Source organism: Heterodontus francisci, chromosome 25 (assembly GCF_036365525.1).
Source record: "Heterodontus francisci isolate sHetFra1 chromosome 25, sHetFra1.hap1, whole genome shotgun sequence".
Lineage (NCBI taxonomy): Eukaryota > Metazoa > Chordata > Chondrichthyes > Heterodontiformes > Heterodontidae > Heterodontus > Heterodontus francisci.
In genome coordinates, this window is record NC_090395.1 from 75,859,254 (window position 1) to 75,874,950 (window position 15,697).

At 45.0% G+C, this 15,697-nt stretch overlaps 1 protein-coding gene across 1 annotated transcript in view; it reads right to left on the reverse strand.

The window, feature by feature from the left end:
• Nucleotides 1-1,024: 1,024 nt before the first annotated feature.
• Nucleotides 1,025-15,697, reverse strand: part of mdfi (MyoD family inhibitor) — a 114,551-nt gene continuing 99,878 nt past the window's right edge. Inside the window, exons 3-4 of the mRNA XM_068057547.1 lie at nt 12,408-12,734; nt 1,025-8,337 (exon numbers count right to left, since the gene is read on the reverse strand). Of these exons, the coding sequence (XP_067913648.1) occupies nt 8,087-8,337; nt 12,408-12,734 (578 nt within the window). The 3' untranslated portion in view covers nt 1,025-8,086. The remainder of the gene's footprint in view (nt 8,338-12,407; nt 12,735-15,697) is intronic.

The window sequence follows — 15,697 nt, forward strand, 5'->3', positions numbered from 1 at the left end:
CAATATTGTTGCTTTGTCACATCGAAAGGAATGAGATTTCGCGGAGTCAATCTGTAGAAGCTGCACTGATGACTCCTTGAGTGATGTACCAGGACTTACAAATCACAATTGCATCTGTGCCACAGTTCTAGTGAGGGGAAGTTCAGCCAGAATTCTTGCTTCTGATCACACCCTCTGCTGGAAAGTGTGACGGTCAGCTGAGGACAGGATTTGGATTGGCTGACTGATCTTCATTGGTGGCAGAGAGTCACCATTTCCGATAATTCAAAAAGAACCACTGTAACAGAGAATTGCTGAAACTTGCAGAATTACAGCTGTGGCTCAGTGAATATCATTCGTACTTTTAAGTCAAAAGGTTCTGGGTTCAAGTTCGACTCCAGAGACTTGAGCATAAAAATCCAGGCAACACTCCCAGTGTAGTAGTGACAGACTGCAGCACTGCCAGAGGTGCTGTCTTTCAGATGAGACATTAAAGCAAGACTTATCTGCCCTCTCAAGTGGAAGTCAAAGATCCCATGGCACTATTTCAAGAGCAAGGGAGTTCTCCCCAGAGTAGTTGCTAATGTTTATTCCCTCAAGGAACATCACTAAAACAATTATCTGCTCATTGCCACATTGCTATTTATGGGAGCTTGCTGTGCACAGCTTGGCTGCTGTATTTCCTACATTACAACAGTGACTACACTTCAAAAGCACTTTGTTAACTGGAAAGTGCTTTGGGACATCCTGAGATTGCAAAAGGTGCAATATATTCCTTTATTTATCCTCAGTATGAGAGTGCTGGTGGAAAGAATATTTTTTACTTAGACACTTCCAGTATGCATGCTTGTTCCTGTAGAGATCTGCAGGAGAGTTATTACTGATTACAAAGCCAGCATGTCTTTCAAGGCTCCATTTTATTTTCACAAAGATCCAGGCAGGAAGGAGCAGAGCATCAAAGTGAAACCACTATCATGTAATTCGTGGTTACCTCTGAGCTCCGAAATACTCTGAAAATCGGCTTGAGAGGGAAATAATGGCAGTACCCAACAGACACTCAAAAATTAAACCATCAAATGGGATCAGAGATGGAGTGAGCAGCTAGTCCTCTCTAACTGTGCACTAGAACATTCACTTTGCCTCTTCAGTCTCCAGAACTAAAAGAGGTAACTCAATAACCCAACAGATCACAGGAACACTCGGACCAACATAAGTTCAAAAAGAAAAGTTAATTCTAAAAGCTTTAATACACCTTAATGAGCTTAGAAACATACACAACACTTTCATAAAAATGCATTACATCTCACCCATGATCTTGCAAATGAATTAACTAGCTGGATGAAAATGTGTGACGATGAGCATGTCATGGAAATATTAAATAAACAAATAAGGCTATCACCCAATACTGCAGAGTTACACGATCAGATTTGCTGTTTATATGAATGGGCCAGAATGACATCTTTGCCCAAGTTCCCGATCTTAGTTCCAACAGATATTATCAACAAGAGAGAGCCTGAGAATAAGTTGTTGCTCTAGTTGTGCAAAAAATACAATAACCAGGATTACAGATCCAAAACAGATAAAACACAGGAAAATAACAACACAATAAGTCCCTCATTTAAATCACATTGGGGGGCAGAGTTAATATGAATGGGTTTTTCAAACAATATGGGACCTGTCTGACTTTAGCAACAGTAATAAATAAATTAACATCCAATTTGCATTCATTACTTTTTTTTTAAAAAAAAGTGACTGGCATTTGCAATCTTCCACAAATCCCAGGGTAAATCTTGGGTGAAGTTCCTTTGTCCATTTTACCCCAGTCTTTCTGAACTGGATGCCATCAATTGTGATGCCCACAGCACCAGCATTTGCTTTCTGTACTGTTCCCAGGTGGAAAGTCCTTCTCCAATTTCCTTCCTCTGACTCCTTCCAGGAGATGTTGCAGCTTCTGACCTGCACCTTTGTGCTCAGTGCAGGCCAGACTGAGAGCCAAGTGAAGCAGGATTAACACTCAGCTAACTCAAATTGGAGTACTCTCTCGGGTGCAGAAACACCATTGGAAATTAAACTTCTCCAGAATGACTCTGAACATGCCAGTTCCATTCATCCCCCCTAGTAAATCCACCAGACCTGGTATGGAATCGAAGCATGTAGCCCAGGATAGTCCCATGCTCAGTCCCTGGCCTGTGCTGAGTTAGCTGATTTCAGCCAATGTGGTGGTAGGGACAGTACATTAGGGTAGGGATGATTCGGGGAATCAGTTTTCAGGTATTGTTATGAAGTGACTCCTACTGAAGAGTGTAAATGTTTGAACATTGGATGCGGGTAAGATTGGGTTGTATCATAATTCCACCCTACGGTCCCAAAACATTGATGCCAAGGGTTGTGAGGCTGTGGGATGCATCGCTGGCTTTGGTGATGGAAGCAGAGACCATGTCAACATTTAAGGTTAAGTTAGATAAGGGGAGAAAGGGACATAGGGCACATGGGATCCGGACACTTCTGCAGGGTAAGCACCAACACGGATTGGTTGGGCCAAGCAGCCTGTTTCAATACTGGAATTTCTGTCAAAGTAAACTGCCAACAATCAGCACTCTTACTCACAACTGGAGATTGGCTGGTGGACTGAGATATCAGAGGACAGTCACTCTCCCATAACCAGATCCCAGCAAACAGTCAGGAGAAGAGGGATGATGTGGAGAAGGTGGTTCGAAGCTTTCGATTGGAAGCAATCAATACATTGACTCGAGCACCCGAAACCCCATCATCTCATTGCAGCTTTCACTGAATTTAAAACAAGTCATCAGACAAGATCTGACACCGAGCCACTGAACAGCAACAACAACTTATATTTATATAGTGCCTTTAACGTAATAAAACATCCCAAGGCGCATCATAGGCGCATTATAAAACAAAATATGACACCGAGCCACATAAGGAGATATTAGGTCAGATGACCAAAAGCTGGGTCAAAGAGGTAGGTTTTAAGGAGTGTTTTAAAGAAGGCAAGTGAGGAAGAGAGGTGTAGGGAGGAAATTCCAAAGCTGAAGGCATGGCTTCTAATGGTGGAGCACAAGAAATGCTCAACCCTTTTACTGTATCTTCATTCTGCAGCATTCAACCTGGAGTGAGAAACAGAGAGCTCACTTTACAAGTCTTCACTCCCCATGAGTAGCTACATCTCAGGCAACACAAGCATTAAAGTTACCCCCTTCCCCTCCAGTCCCCGCTCCAATATAAAACATTACAATAATAACATGACAACACAACACTGCACAGAAATACAAACAAAATGGGCTGCATTTCCAAATGAGAACATAATGACTCATTAAATTTTACTTTTTCACCATAGCAATAAATTATTAACGTGTAGTTTGAGATGCTTACATAAAAAAAAGAACCAGGCAGGGGGATGTGGAGTACAGTGGGTTAACAGACCCATGTCCTTTAGTGCTATATAAACCTTTTGTCTGTAAATATTTTTGTATCACAAGAATACAGCTGAACCTTTACATGTGAACTAAAATCGTTGGCAGGAAAAGTGCTTTATCTCCAGCAGTTTCTTTATATCAGAATTAATGTTATATTAGGTGTTTCACTATGTCAGGAGTTTCACTGTGTCAATGTTGTTATTAATTTAGTATCTCACTGTATCAGGGTTAGTTCATAATTTGATAAAGTAGAGCAAACAGTACATTTGAATTCTGTTACAGCAAATGACTGCAATTGGAATGACTGCATCCTGAATATTGATTCATCGAGTGATTTTTATATTGTCTAATCCACGACTGTCTTCTTACTTGTGTCTTTAGGTCCAGAGACTGACCTGAAACAGACTGTTCACCTTGCAGAATAGACTAGCTCGAGTTCTGTAGATGACCTGTAATTAAAGTTTTTTTTAAGAAGTGCTAATAGGGAAAATGAGTGTGTTCAGTCATTCAATCAAATCACAGCTGATCTGTACCTCAACTCCACTTACTTACCTTTGTTCCATTTCCTCAATACCCTCATTGAATAAAATTCTGTTGCTCTGCCTTGTAATTTTCAATCGACCCCCAGCATCCACAGCCTTTTTGGGAGAGTGTTCCAGATTTCCACTACCCTTTGAGTGAAAAAAGTGCTTCTGGATCTCACTCCAGAGCAGCCTAGATCTAATGTTAAGGCTTTTCTCCCTAGTTCTAGATTTCCCCACCAAAGGTAATATCTATCTACCCTATCAAATCCCTTTATCATTTGAAACACCTCAATTAGATCACCCATTACTGATCCAAACTGAAGGGAATACAAGCCTAGTTTGTGAAACCTGTCTCTTAGAGTAACCCTTTATAGATAATCAGTCATCTATTTTCCGGTGATGTTGTTTGAGGAAGGCCTGTTGGCTCAGACACAAGGAGAGCTCCATTGTCTTCAAATAAAGTTATGGGAGGAAAAGGAAAATGAGCAACCAAGGAAGGAAATTTAAGGCCAGGAGGGAAGAGAGCAAAGGTTCAAATCAATAAAAAGAGGGGTATAGGAGAAATTTGAATACAGAGGGGAAGGCAGCAAGGTGTGAAGTGTTGGAAGAGAACTGCAGAGGGCAAGGGTAAAATGGCTAAAAGATCAGTCTCAGGTAGTGTAGAAAAAGGAGCAGAGAATGAGCAGCAATCCAAAGTGACCGGAGGGCATAGCCAGGAATATCTGGATCAGTTTCTTGACGACCTCACCAGAACCAACACACTACACCTGAGTATGGCAGAAATAGTTTTTCCAGTTTTTCAATATCCAGAGTGGAAAATAGAATTGAGATGCAGAGAGATTGGGACACACTTGCCCAACATGAATAGCAATCAACAGTTTTATCCATCTCAATATTATTTTAGATTCAGAAACTTGCTTTGCAGCTGATTTATCCCGTACAATCAGAGAACAGAATGGAGGTGTCATGGTCAGTGGTCACACTCTCACCTCTGAGTTAGAGGTCATGGATTCAAGATCCACTCCAGAGACGTGAGCCCCATAATCTGGGTTGATACTCCCACTGTCAGAGGTGCCATCTTTTGGATGAGACCTTAAACCAAGGTCCTGTTTGCCCTCTCAGGTGGATGTAAAAGATCCCATGGCTACTATTTCGAGGAAGAACTGGGGAGTTCTCCCTGGTGTCCCGGCCAATGTTTATTTCTCTAACAACATTACTATAAAAAGACGAGCCAGGTTATTATTTCATTGCTATTTGTGGGATCTTGTTATACACAAATTAGCTGCTGCATTTCCTTACTTTACAACAGAGACTATACTTCAGTGGCTGTAAAGTGCTTTGGGGTGCACTGAGGTCGTGAAGAGTGCTATATAAATGCAAGTCTTTCTTTTTAAGATACTGGGAAGGTTGAAAGCCAGAAAGAAAAGACAAAGTAAATCAAGAGGTATCGGTTAGATGATGGAAAGCTTAGGCTTTAAGATGTTGTGGGTGGAGGGAAGGCTGAAGGAGGTTGAGCAGTTCACACTTTGAGGTCCTCAGGGTGGGCTGAATGAGTTAGCGAAGGAGGTGGTTCAATGAGTTTTGATTTTAATGTTGTGAGAATGTAAGCTGAAATTCAAGCATGTTGTCTGGCGGAGTGAGATGAGGAACATCCAGAACAGCCTTGACCGTTACATGGTGCATGAAGTAAGGAATGCAAGAAAAGTAAAAGCAGTCTCCCCCTTAAATAAAAATCTTGGCAAAATATTAAAGCAGAAGACATCTTTTTACAGCCCCCATCACACGTGAGTCATTCAGAAAATGTGAGTATTTAGATAACAATGTCAGACAGAGACAGACAAAATATTGTATCAAATTGGCCTCTGCAACAAACAGAAAATAAAATCAGTTCCTCTTCGTGTCTCAGCTGTGTGTTGGGGTACTGTCATGAGACAGATTAGGAGATTTATAGTAATGGGGCAAAAATGTAATTTCAGTCATTCTGTTAACATGTTGTAAGATTCATAGACTCATAGAATGATATAGCAGAGGGTGCATTTAGCCCATCGTGTCTGTGCTAGCTCTTTGAAAGAACTATCCAATTAATCCTATTCCACCCTGCTCTTTCCCCGTAGCCGTGTAAATTTTTCCCCTTCAAATATTTATCCAATTTCCTTTTTGAAAGTTAGCATCGAATCTGTTTCCACCACCTTTTCAGGCAGTGCACTGCAGATTGCAACTTCAGACAATATTCTCCTCATTTCCCCTCTGGTTCTTTTTCCAATTACCTTAAATTGATCTGGTATCACACCACAATGTGATACGATCTTATTGTACTATTTGCATTATTTACTCATTCATTGCACATTAAGTTCCTGTAAACTTGTAGTGATTACATGTTCCAGTGCCAACATCATCACTGGAGAACCAAATACAGCCACTTGCTCACATATGTCACACCTGCCATCAAAACATAGAGTCTGATGTGATTATAGTTAAAAATATCACTGATAGGTCAATGAATTCACCAACAGAGCAGCTTATTCACCATTTTTGTTACTGGGCTTCATGGGGCAGGAAAATCCCCAGTTTGATTCCTGCTGTGTCAATGTGTTAACAATGAGTCTCAGCTGGGATTAGTCACAATGTCCCCGGTCAGCCTGCAGAACATCAACATTTGATGCTGCTGATTAACTAACAAACCTCTGCTGGCAATGTATCTGGGAGGAAGGATTGTAGGACTGGAGGAGATTGCAGGGAGAGACAGGGAGGTGCAGCGTTGGGCCTGGCTGTGTCTAAAATGCCTGCAACACCCACAGTCTAATCTCATACATGAAGAGTTGTCTTTGAGCAAGCGATTGGAGGACCACCAAAAGTAATCCATCAAAAGTCAGTACCTTCAGGAAATGAGAAAGAAAGTTCAAGGAATTACCACATGATAAGATTAGAAAGGTCTCAGGTCCAATCCCAACTATACTGCCATAAGTGATCCCATCTGGGTCTAAGAGTGCCCCACTGCATGAGTCAAACATTGCTCACAGTTTGAATAATGGGGAAGGGGAGGGAGCATGGGAGGAGATGGGAGTGATCGGGACTACTTTTCTCAGTTCCACATTAATTCTAATTTCTTTTTTACTAACCTCCATCCTGGCTAGACCATATCCATGTCTCCAAAGACAAAACTGGCCTGAGGCCTGTTAAGGTCCATAAACAGATCTTAAGCCCCTCATTAGCATATGTAAAGGGCCTAACTGCCATTTTAGGTGGCTGCTCCAAATGCCTGAGAAGAGGCCTGACACTATTTTGGGTTGAATGTTTTTCAGGTGGCTTTGGGACACAGGATGTTGCATCCTGAAATTGGTCCGTTTGTATCCATTTTATGCTTTTAAAACAGGATCAATGAGGACAGGTTTCTACCCCAAGAAAACTTAATGGGTTTCAAGAAGGAACTAGACAGGTTCAGGTCAACAAATGGGATCCAGGGTTATTAGAAATGCAACTAAGGGAATACTGTGGATAGGTGGGAAAATGGGCTGAAGGTCTCAATCATTGCCAAGGGTATGGGGGTAGCTGCCTTGTTCTCAATTCTTTGCCAATGTCACTCTAAAAATCAACTGCTGGGAGATGTGAGGGAGCAGCCTGACGACTTAGTAGTGTGGGCAACAGGAGCTTGGAACCCAAGGCACAGCTCTCCATTGCTCACTGCCAATCCAACATGTCTTCCCTGACCCCAGTCCCTATCCTGTTCCTGTGCCCCATTTCCCACTGGATGCAGCAGATCTGGGATCGAGTCTCTGAGGACTGAAGCTGAGATTCAACATAGGACATCATTGGGGGACTATTCTAACAGGCGAAGGGAACAATATAAATTGCTCCATGAAAAACTTTGGAGTTTGAAGCGTATGAAGAGCACAGTTTTAAAAATAATTACTGAACAATATTCGGCAAACCTTGTGGTAAAACAAACTGAAGGAGATGCCACTAACATCATTATGACACATGCCTTGTCTTCCAGTCTTGACAATCAACAGTTTCCAGAGCTGAAATACTCAGACTGTTCTTCATCTTGAGGACATTGTCTCGAATGGCTGAAGAGCCTCAGAGACTGACCATAATTAATGGTCTTGTTCCATTCTCATCGAAGGCAGTTTGGATTCCCAGGATTCACATTTAGGAGGAGAAGCAGAGGCCGCAACACTCCATGCAGATCTCCAGACAGTCCGCTGACTCACAGCACGCGTCCACAATCCCGCAATCCAGGTCACATGGCAAATCACAGGATGCGCACTCCTGCGAGCCGCAGCAGAAACAGCAGGAACTGTCTGAGGTGCAGGTGCCACAGGTTGCACAGTCTAGCACGAGATTGCACAGGGTGAGGAACTGACAGAACAGGCAGGCCAGGATAGAGTGTACGCAGCAGTCTACACAGGAGAGAGAGAGAGAGAGAAATGTCATAGTCAGAAGGAGGCACAGCAGGAGGTCATTTGGCCCATCGAGTCCATGCTGGCTCTCTGTAGAGCAATCCAATCAGTCCCATTCCCACGCTCTATCCTATAGCCCCGCAAGTTTATTTCCCTCAAGTGCCTATCCAATTTCCTTTTGAGCTCATTAATTGTCTCCACTTCCACCACCCTTGTAGGCAGCGAGTTCCAGGTCATTACTAATCAGTGTGTAAAAAGGTTCTTTCTCACATCCACCCTGCATCTCTTGCCCAAAAACATAGGAACATAGGAGAAGGAGTAGGCCATTCAGCCCATCGATCTTGCTCCACCATTCAATTAGATCATGGCTGATCCTCTACCTCAACGCCACTTTCCTGCACTATCCCCAATAAATTTGTATCCTCTAGTCCATGTAACATCAGCTAGTAGGAACAGCTTTTCTTTGTCTACCTTATCTAAACCTGTCATCTTGTACACCCCTATCAAATCTCCCCTCAATCTCCTTTAGTCCAAGGAGAAAAACCCCAACTTCTCCATCCTAACCTTGTAGCTAAGCTCCCTCATCCCTGGAACCATTCTGGAAATCTCCTCTGCACCGTCTCAAGGACCCTCACATCCTTCCTAAAGTGTGGTGACCAGAACTGGATGCAATACTTTAGCTGTGACATAACCAGAGCTTTTTAAAAGTTCAGCATAAATTCCATGCTTTTGTACTCAACACCTCTATTTATGAAGCCCAAGATCCCATATGCTTTACTAACCACTCTCATTATGTCCTGCCAACTTCAAAGATTGATGCACATGAACCCCCAGATCCCTCTGTCCCTATCCATTCTTTAGAACTGCGCCATTTAGACTATATTGCCTCTCCTTGTCCCTTCTTCCAAAATGCATCACCTCCCATTCCTCTGTATTAAATTTTATCTGCCACTTGTCTGCCCATTCTACTCGCCTATTTATGTCCTGTTGCAGTCAATTGGTATCATCCTCACTGTTTGCCACACCTCCAATGTTTGGCGTCATTGTCAAATTTTGAAATTTTACTTTGTGTTCCAAGATTCAAGTCATTTATATATATATCTAAAAAGCAATGGTCCCAGCACTGATCCTTGGGGAACACCACTGTCTATCATCCTCCAGTCTGAAAAGCAACCATTTACCATGACTTACTGTTTTCTGTCCTTACGCCAATTTTTTATCCAAGCTGACACTGACCCTCCTCTTCCAGAAGTCTCACTTCTGTTAACCAGTCTTTTAGGTACTACTTTGTCAAATGCTTTCTTAAAATTCATGTAGACAACATCCATTGCATTCCCTTCAGCAACCTTCTCTGCTACTTCATCAAAAAATTCAACTGGATTCATCAAGCATGATCTGCCTTTTACAAATCCATGCTGGCTCTCATTAATTAACTCAAACCTCTCCAAATGCCTGTTGATTTTTTACCCTGATTATTGTTTCTGAAAGCTTACCCACCACAGATGTTAAACTGACTGGGCTGTAGTCACTAGGAATGTTCTTGCATCCATTTTTGAATAAGTGTGTCACATTTGCAACTTTCCAATCATAGAATCATAGAAAGTTTACGTCACAGAAAGAGGCCACTTGGCCCATCGTGTCTGTGCCAGCCGAAAAACGTTCCATCGTTTGCCACCTCTCCCATGTCCAGGGAAGATTGGAAGATTATGGCAAGTCCTTCTGCTATCTATACCCGCACTTCCTTTAGCAACCTGGGATGCAACCAGGTGACTTATCGACCCTAAGCATAGCCAGCCTTTCCAGTACATCCTTTCTATCAATTTGCCCATCCATTACCTCTTAAAGGCAATCACACAACAATCTTCTTTCTCTCTAACCCACGGTCACTGGACAGTGTTCAAGAGCAGGAGCCCTGGTTGATTTCCCCTCTCTCTCTAACCCAGGGTCATTGGACAGTGATCAGGAGCAGGAACCCTGGTTGATTTCCCCTCTCTCTCTAACCCAGGGTCATTGGACAGTGATCAGGAGCAGGAACCCTGGTTGATGATCTTCCTTCAATCATAAGGTCAGAAGTGGGGATGTTCGCTGATGATTGCACATTGTTCAGCACAATTCGTGACTCCTCAGATACTGAAGCAGTCCGTGTAGAAATGCAGCAAGACCATATCCAGGCTTGGGCTGACAAGTGGCAAGTAACATTCGCGCCACACAAGTGCCAGGCAATGACCATCTCCAACAAGAGAGAATCTAACCATCTCTCTTGACATTCAACGGCATTACCATCGCTGAATCTCCCACTATCAGCATCCTAGGGGCTACCATTGACCAGAAACTGAACTGGAGTAGCCATATAAATACCGTGGCTACAAGAGCAGGTCAGAGGCTAGGAATCCTGCGGTGAGTAACTCACCTCCTGACTCCCCAAAGCCTGTCCGCCATCCAGAAGGCACAAGTCAGGAGTGTGATGGAATACTCTCCACTTGCCTAGATGGGTGCAGCTCCAACAACACTCAAGAAGCTCGACACCATCCAGGACAAAGCAGCCCGCTTGACTGGCACCCCATCTACAAACATTCACTCCCTCCACCACCGACGCACAGTGGCAGCAGTGTGTACCATCTACAAGATGCACTGCAGCAATGCACCAAGGCTCCTTAGACAGCACCTTCCAAACCCGCGACCTCGACCAACTAGAAGGTCACACACCATCCTGACTTGGAACTATATCGCTGTTCCTTCACTGTCGCTGGGTCAAAATCCTGGAACTCCCTTCCTAACAGCACTGTGGGTGTACCTACCCCACATGGACTGCAGTGGTTCAAGAAGGCAGCTCACCACCACCTTCTCAAGGGCAATTAGGGATGGGCAATAAATGCTGGCCTGGCCAGCGACGCCCACATCCCATGAAGGAATTAAAAAAAATATTTCCCCCTCTGTCTAACCCAAGGTCACTGGACAGTGATCAGGGGCAGGAACCCTGGCTGATTTCCCCCTTTCTCGAACCCAAGGTCACTGGACAGTGTTCAAGAGCAGGAGCCCTGGTTGATTTCCCCCTTTCTCGAACCCAAGGTCACTGGACAGTGTTCAAGAGCAGGAGCCCTGGTTGATTTCCCCCTCACTCTAACCCAGGGGTCACTGGACAATGATCAGGAGCAGGAACCCCGGCTGATTACTCATTGTCCTAGACTGTACTCTGAAGCCAATAGCAGGTGTCCTTAGTGGCATCTGTTAACTGAGCAGAGATTTGGGTTTGAGTCTGGGTCCTCCCTGGCAGCCTGTCCTGCTCCCACTGAGACTGTGAGGAGCTCCAGAGCTTCATTTTGCAGTGATAACTCACTGTTAACTGAGGTAACCGATGGGTTAGAATTGGCCACTCTCAATTCACTCTGGATCTTACAGCCAGAAGGCCCATTTGATTGGGTCATTTTTTTTTTAGCCCCTCACTAACCCCAGAGGCTGTGGTCAGCGGTAGTCCTCAATATGACCTGTCCAGGAGAGACTAGATTGAACCCAGGATGATACGTGCAGTATTGTTCTGTACAGTAACACTGCAGCTCTCAACCAAGCTCTTTGAAGAATAGATTTTTTGGTTTCATTTTGATTTCACATCTGATTTGCTTTCCCTATTTTCGTCCCTTCAGTTCCTTACCTCACTCAAGTAGCCACTCTTCAATGAACTAACTAAGACAGGTGATCCACTGTGAGGGGCTTCACAGCAGTTCCTGATTCTATCCTCACTAGACATCCAGACTCGTGCACTGTCCCATGGAGTCTGGTGATTTCTGGATCGTGATCAGGAGTAGCACATTCTTGTCAACCATTCCCTTTGTCTTCATTTGTTTACCCAGGTCAATTTAGCAACCCCAGCTGGGGGAATCCCCACACCAGGAACTGCACCCAGAAGATAACAAATATTTATTCAACATGCAGTGAGAAAAGGCCATTCAGTCCATCAAGGTAGCTCCAATACAGCCGCTGTGTTATTACTCTATTTATTGAGCCATGCTCTACCACAAACAATCTATATCCAGGCTCTTAAAGCAGTACGAGAAGCCTGGACCTGCACTCACCTTCCTCTGCATCAGAAGGGATCTGTGATGCTGTTGACCTGGAGCTGGATTTACTCTTCTTGCTGCTGTGGCTGTTGATTGATGGGTAGGACTGTAGCTTGCCGTGCTGCTTGTGTGAGGTCGATGGCATCATGTGCTCCACGTCACTGGTGTGTGCTCTGTGTCCAATTGGAGTGTGGGTAACTGGGCTTCGGCGTGTGTTTAAAGCTTCACTGTCTGTGCTGTTTGGGTGGGCATCTCCCCTCATGCCATTCTGCGATAAAACAGGGCTCTCGCCAGCATTTTCAGCTGCCAAATATCTCGCTGAAAGGGAGGCCTCGGGTTGATCTTTGAATAAAAACGACGAAAAAGCTTTAATCACCAATGTTACTTCTACCCATGACCCTCCGACAGTGCGGTGCTCCCTCAGTACTGACCCTCCAACAGTGCGGCACTCCCTCAGTACTGACCCTCCAACAGTGCGGCGCTCCCTCAGCACTGACCCTCCAACAGTGCGGCGCTCCCTCAGTACTGACCCTCCAACAGTGCGGCGCTCCCTCAGCACTGACCCTCCAACAGTGCGGCGCTCCCTCAGTACTGACCCTCCAACAGTGCGGCGCTCCCTCAGCACTGACCCTCCAACAGTGCGGCACTCCCTCAGTACTGACCCTCCGACAGTGCAGCCCTCCCTCAGTACTGACCCTCCGAAAGTGCGGCACTCCCTCAGTACTGACCCTCCAACAGTGCGGCACTCCCTCAGTACTGACCCTCCAACAGTGCGGCACTCCCTCAGTACTGACCCTCCGACAGTGCGGCACTCCCTCAGTACTGACCCTCCGACATTGCGGCGCTCCCTCAGTACTGACCCTCCGACAGTGCGGCACTCCCTCAGTACTGATCCTCCAACAGTGTGGCACTCCCTCAGTATTGACCTTACGACAGTGCGGCACTCCCTCAGTAATGACCCTCCGACAGTGCGGCACTCCCTCAATACTGACCCTCCGACAGTGTGGCACTCCTTCAGTACTGACCCTCCGACAGTTTAGCACTCACTCAGTACTGATCCTCTGAGAGTGCAGCACTCCCTCAGTACTGACCCTCCAACAGTGTGGCACTCCCTCAGTACTGACCCTCCAACAGTGCGGCACTCCCTCAGTACTGACCCTCCGACAATGCGGCACTCCCTCAGTACTGACCCTCCAACAGTGTGGCACTCCCTCAGTACTGACCCTCCGACAGTGCGGCACTCCCTCAGTACTGACCCTCCGACAGTGTGGTACTCCCTCAGTACAGACCCTCCGACAGTGTGGTACTTCCTCAGTACAGACCCTCCGACAGTGTAGCACTCCCTCAGTAATGACCCTCCGACTGTGCAGCACTCCCTCAATACTGACCCTCCGACAGTGTGGCACTCCTTCAGTACAGACCCTCCGACAGTGTAGCACTCACTCAGTACTGATCCTCTGAGAGTGCAGCACCCCCTCAGTACTGACCCTCCGACATTGCGGCACTCCCTCAGTAATGACCCTCTGACCATGCGGCACTCCCTCAGTACTGACCCTCCAACAGTGTGGCACTTGCTTAGTAATGACCCTCCAATAGTGCAGCACTCCCTCAGTACTGACCCTCCGACCATGCAGCGCTCCCTCAGTACTGACCCTCCGACCATGCAGCGCTCCCTCAGTACTGACCCTCCGACCATGCAGCGTTCCTTCAGTACTGACCCTCCAACAGTGCGGCGTTTTGTCAGTACTGAGCCTCTGACAATGCGGCGTTCCCTCAGTACTGCACTGGAATTGTTGGCCACTCAAATCTTGGAGTGTAGATTGAACCCAGAAATTCTTTGTTTCACAAAACAGGGTTTGACCCACAGAAGCAGGCTGGCACTTGCAAGACGGGTACAACTGATCAGATGTCAGTTAATAAAACTTGCACGTCCTCAATGAGATCATGGTGCCTGAATTCTGATTGAATTAATATGGCCCCGTTTTTATACAAATACACTGCATTATCTGCCCATGCTAATTAAAACCTGTGCATTGGAGAGAATATAAAGACCTTGTGAAACTGAAATCAATCATCTCACTTCACATCAAGTCACTTGAGGAATTTAATTTTAACTTTTTAATTTAAGAAACATTCTGCCGATGATTCCTGTCTGAATCAATTTGCTTTGCATTACTTTGAGATGTAATACAGCTCCCTATTTTAGTCTGGCTTTGAAATTTTATACTAAAGTTTGATTTCTTCTCTCCTCCCAATTCAGTTTCCTTTCCCTGTTTTGCTTCCCTGTCTGGTCGCTGCCCTCTGATAGTGCACACCCTTCTTCTTTTTCTTTTGGGCCTCCTTATCTCGAGAGACAATGGATACGCGCCTGGAGGTGGTCAGTGGTTTGTGAAGCAGCGCCTGGAGTGGCTATAAAAGCCAATTCTAGAGTGACAGGCTCTTCCACAGGTGCTGCAGAGAAATTTGTTTGTCGGGGCTGTTGCACAGTTGGCTCACAGTGCTACAAAATCAAAGATCACCTGCCAGTAGTCAAAGACAACAATTATCTGTGCAAGAATATAAACCAGGTAATGAGGAATACCCACATTAGCACCATTAAATTATGAAAGGAGAAAGAAGAGGTTGATATACTGGCCTGAACTCTGTCGGAACAGAAGAGGCACACCAGTCAGTGGCATAACCAAAACAAACAGGGTAGAGTGTTCCCCAAACATTAACCTCCCTTCTGGCCTTTAAGATGCTCAGAGGCCTGTGGGCTGTTTCTCGTATTTTCTACCTTTGTTCTGGATTTCCAACATTTGAGATTTATTCTTTGTGTTAGAATGGGAGGAAAATGAAGTTGGAATATTTTGTGCTGTATCACAGCACAGTCTAACATAGCACACCGTTACTGGGAATTCAGCAAGATGTAGTCATGATGTGTCACAGTTACATGCTGACCACGTTAGAACTGTAAAAACACTCACGACAAATTTGACATTTTGTCCTTCCAAACTTGGGCTGCATCTTGAGAGTCAGCTACACAACACTGGGGTACAGTATTCGTGAGTACGGGTGCCATGCAGACCCCCACCTGCCAAGAATGAGGCATATTAATTTTGCCAAATGGACATTAAATTTCACATCGTTGCAGGGAAGAAGAGAAGGCCTGTTACAAGGACTGCCAGACATTGGCTGGAAAAAAGATATTTACATATTAACAGACAGTGCTTGAAAGGACAAAGGGGCTATTCCCTGCTCCAATTTAACCCACAATGGACCTGTGATCACCAGGTATTATGTGCAGAGGAGACATTCCAGCGTCT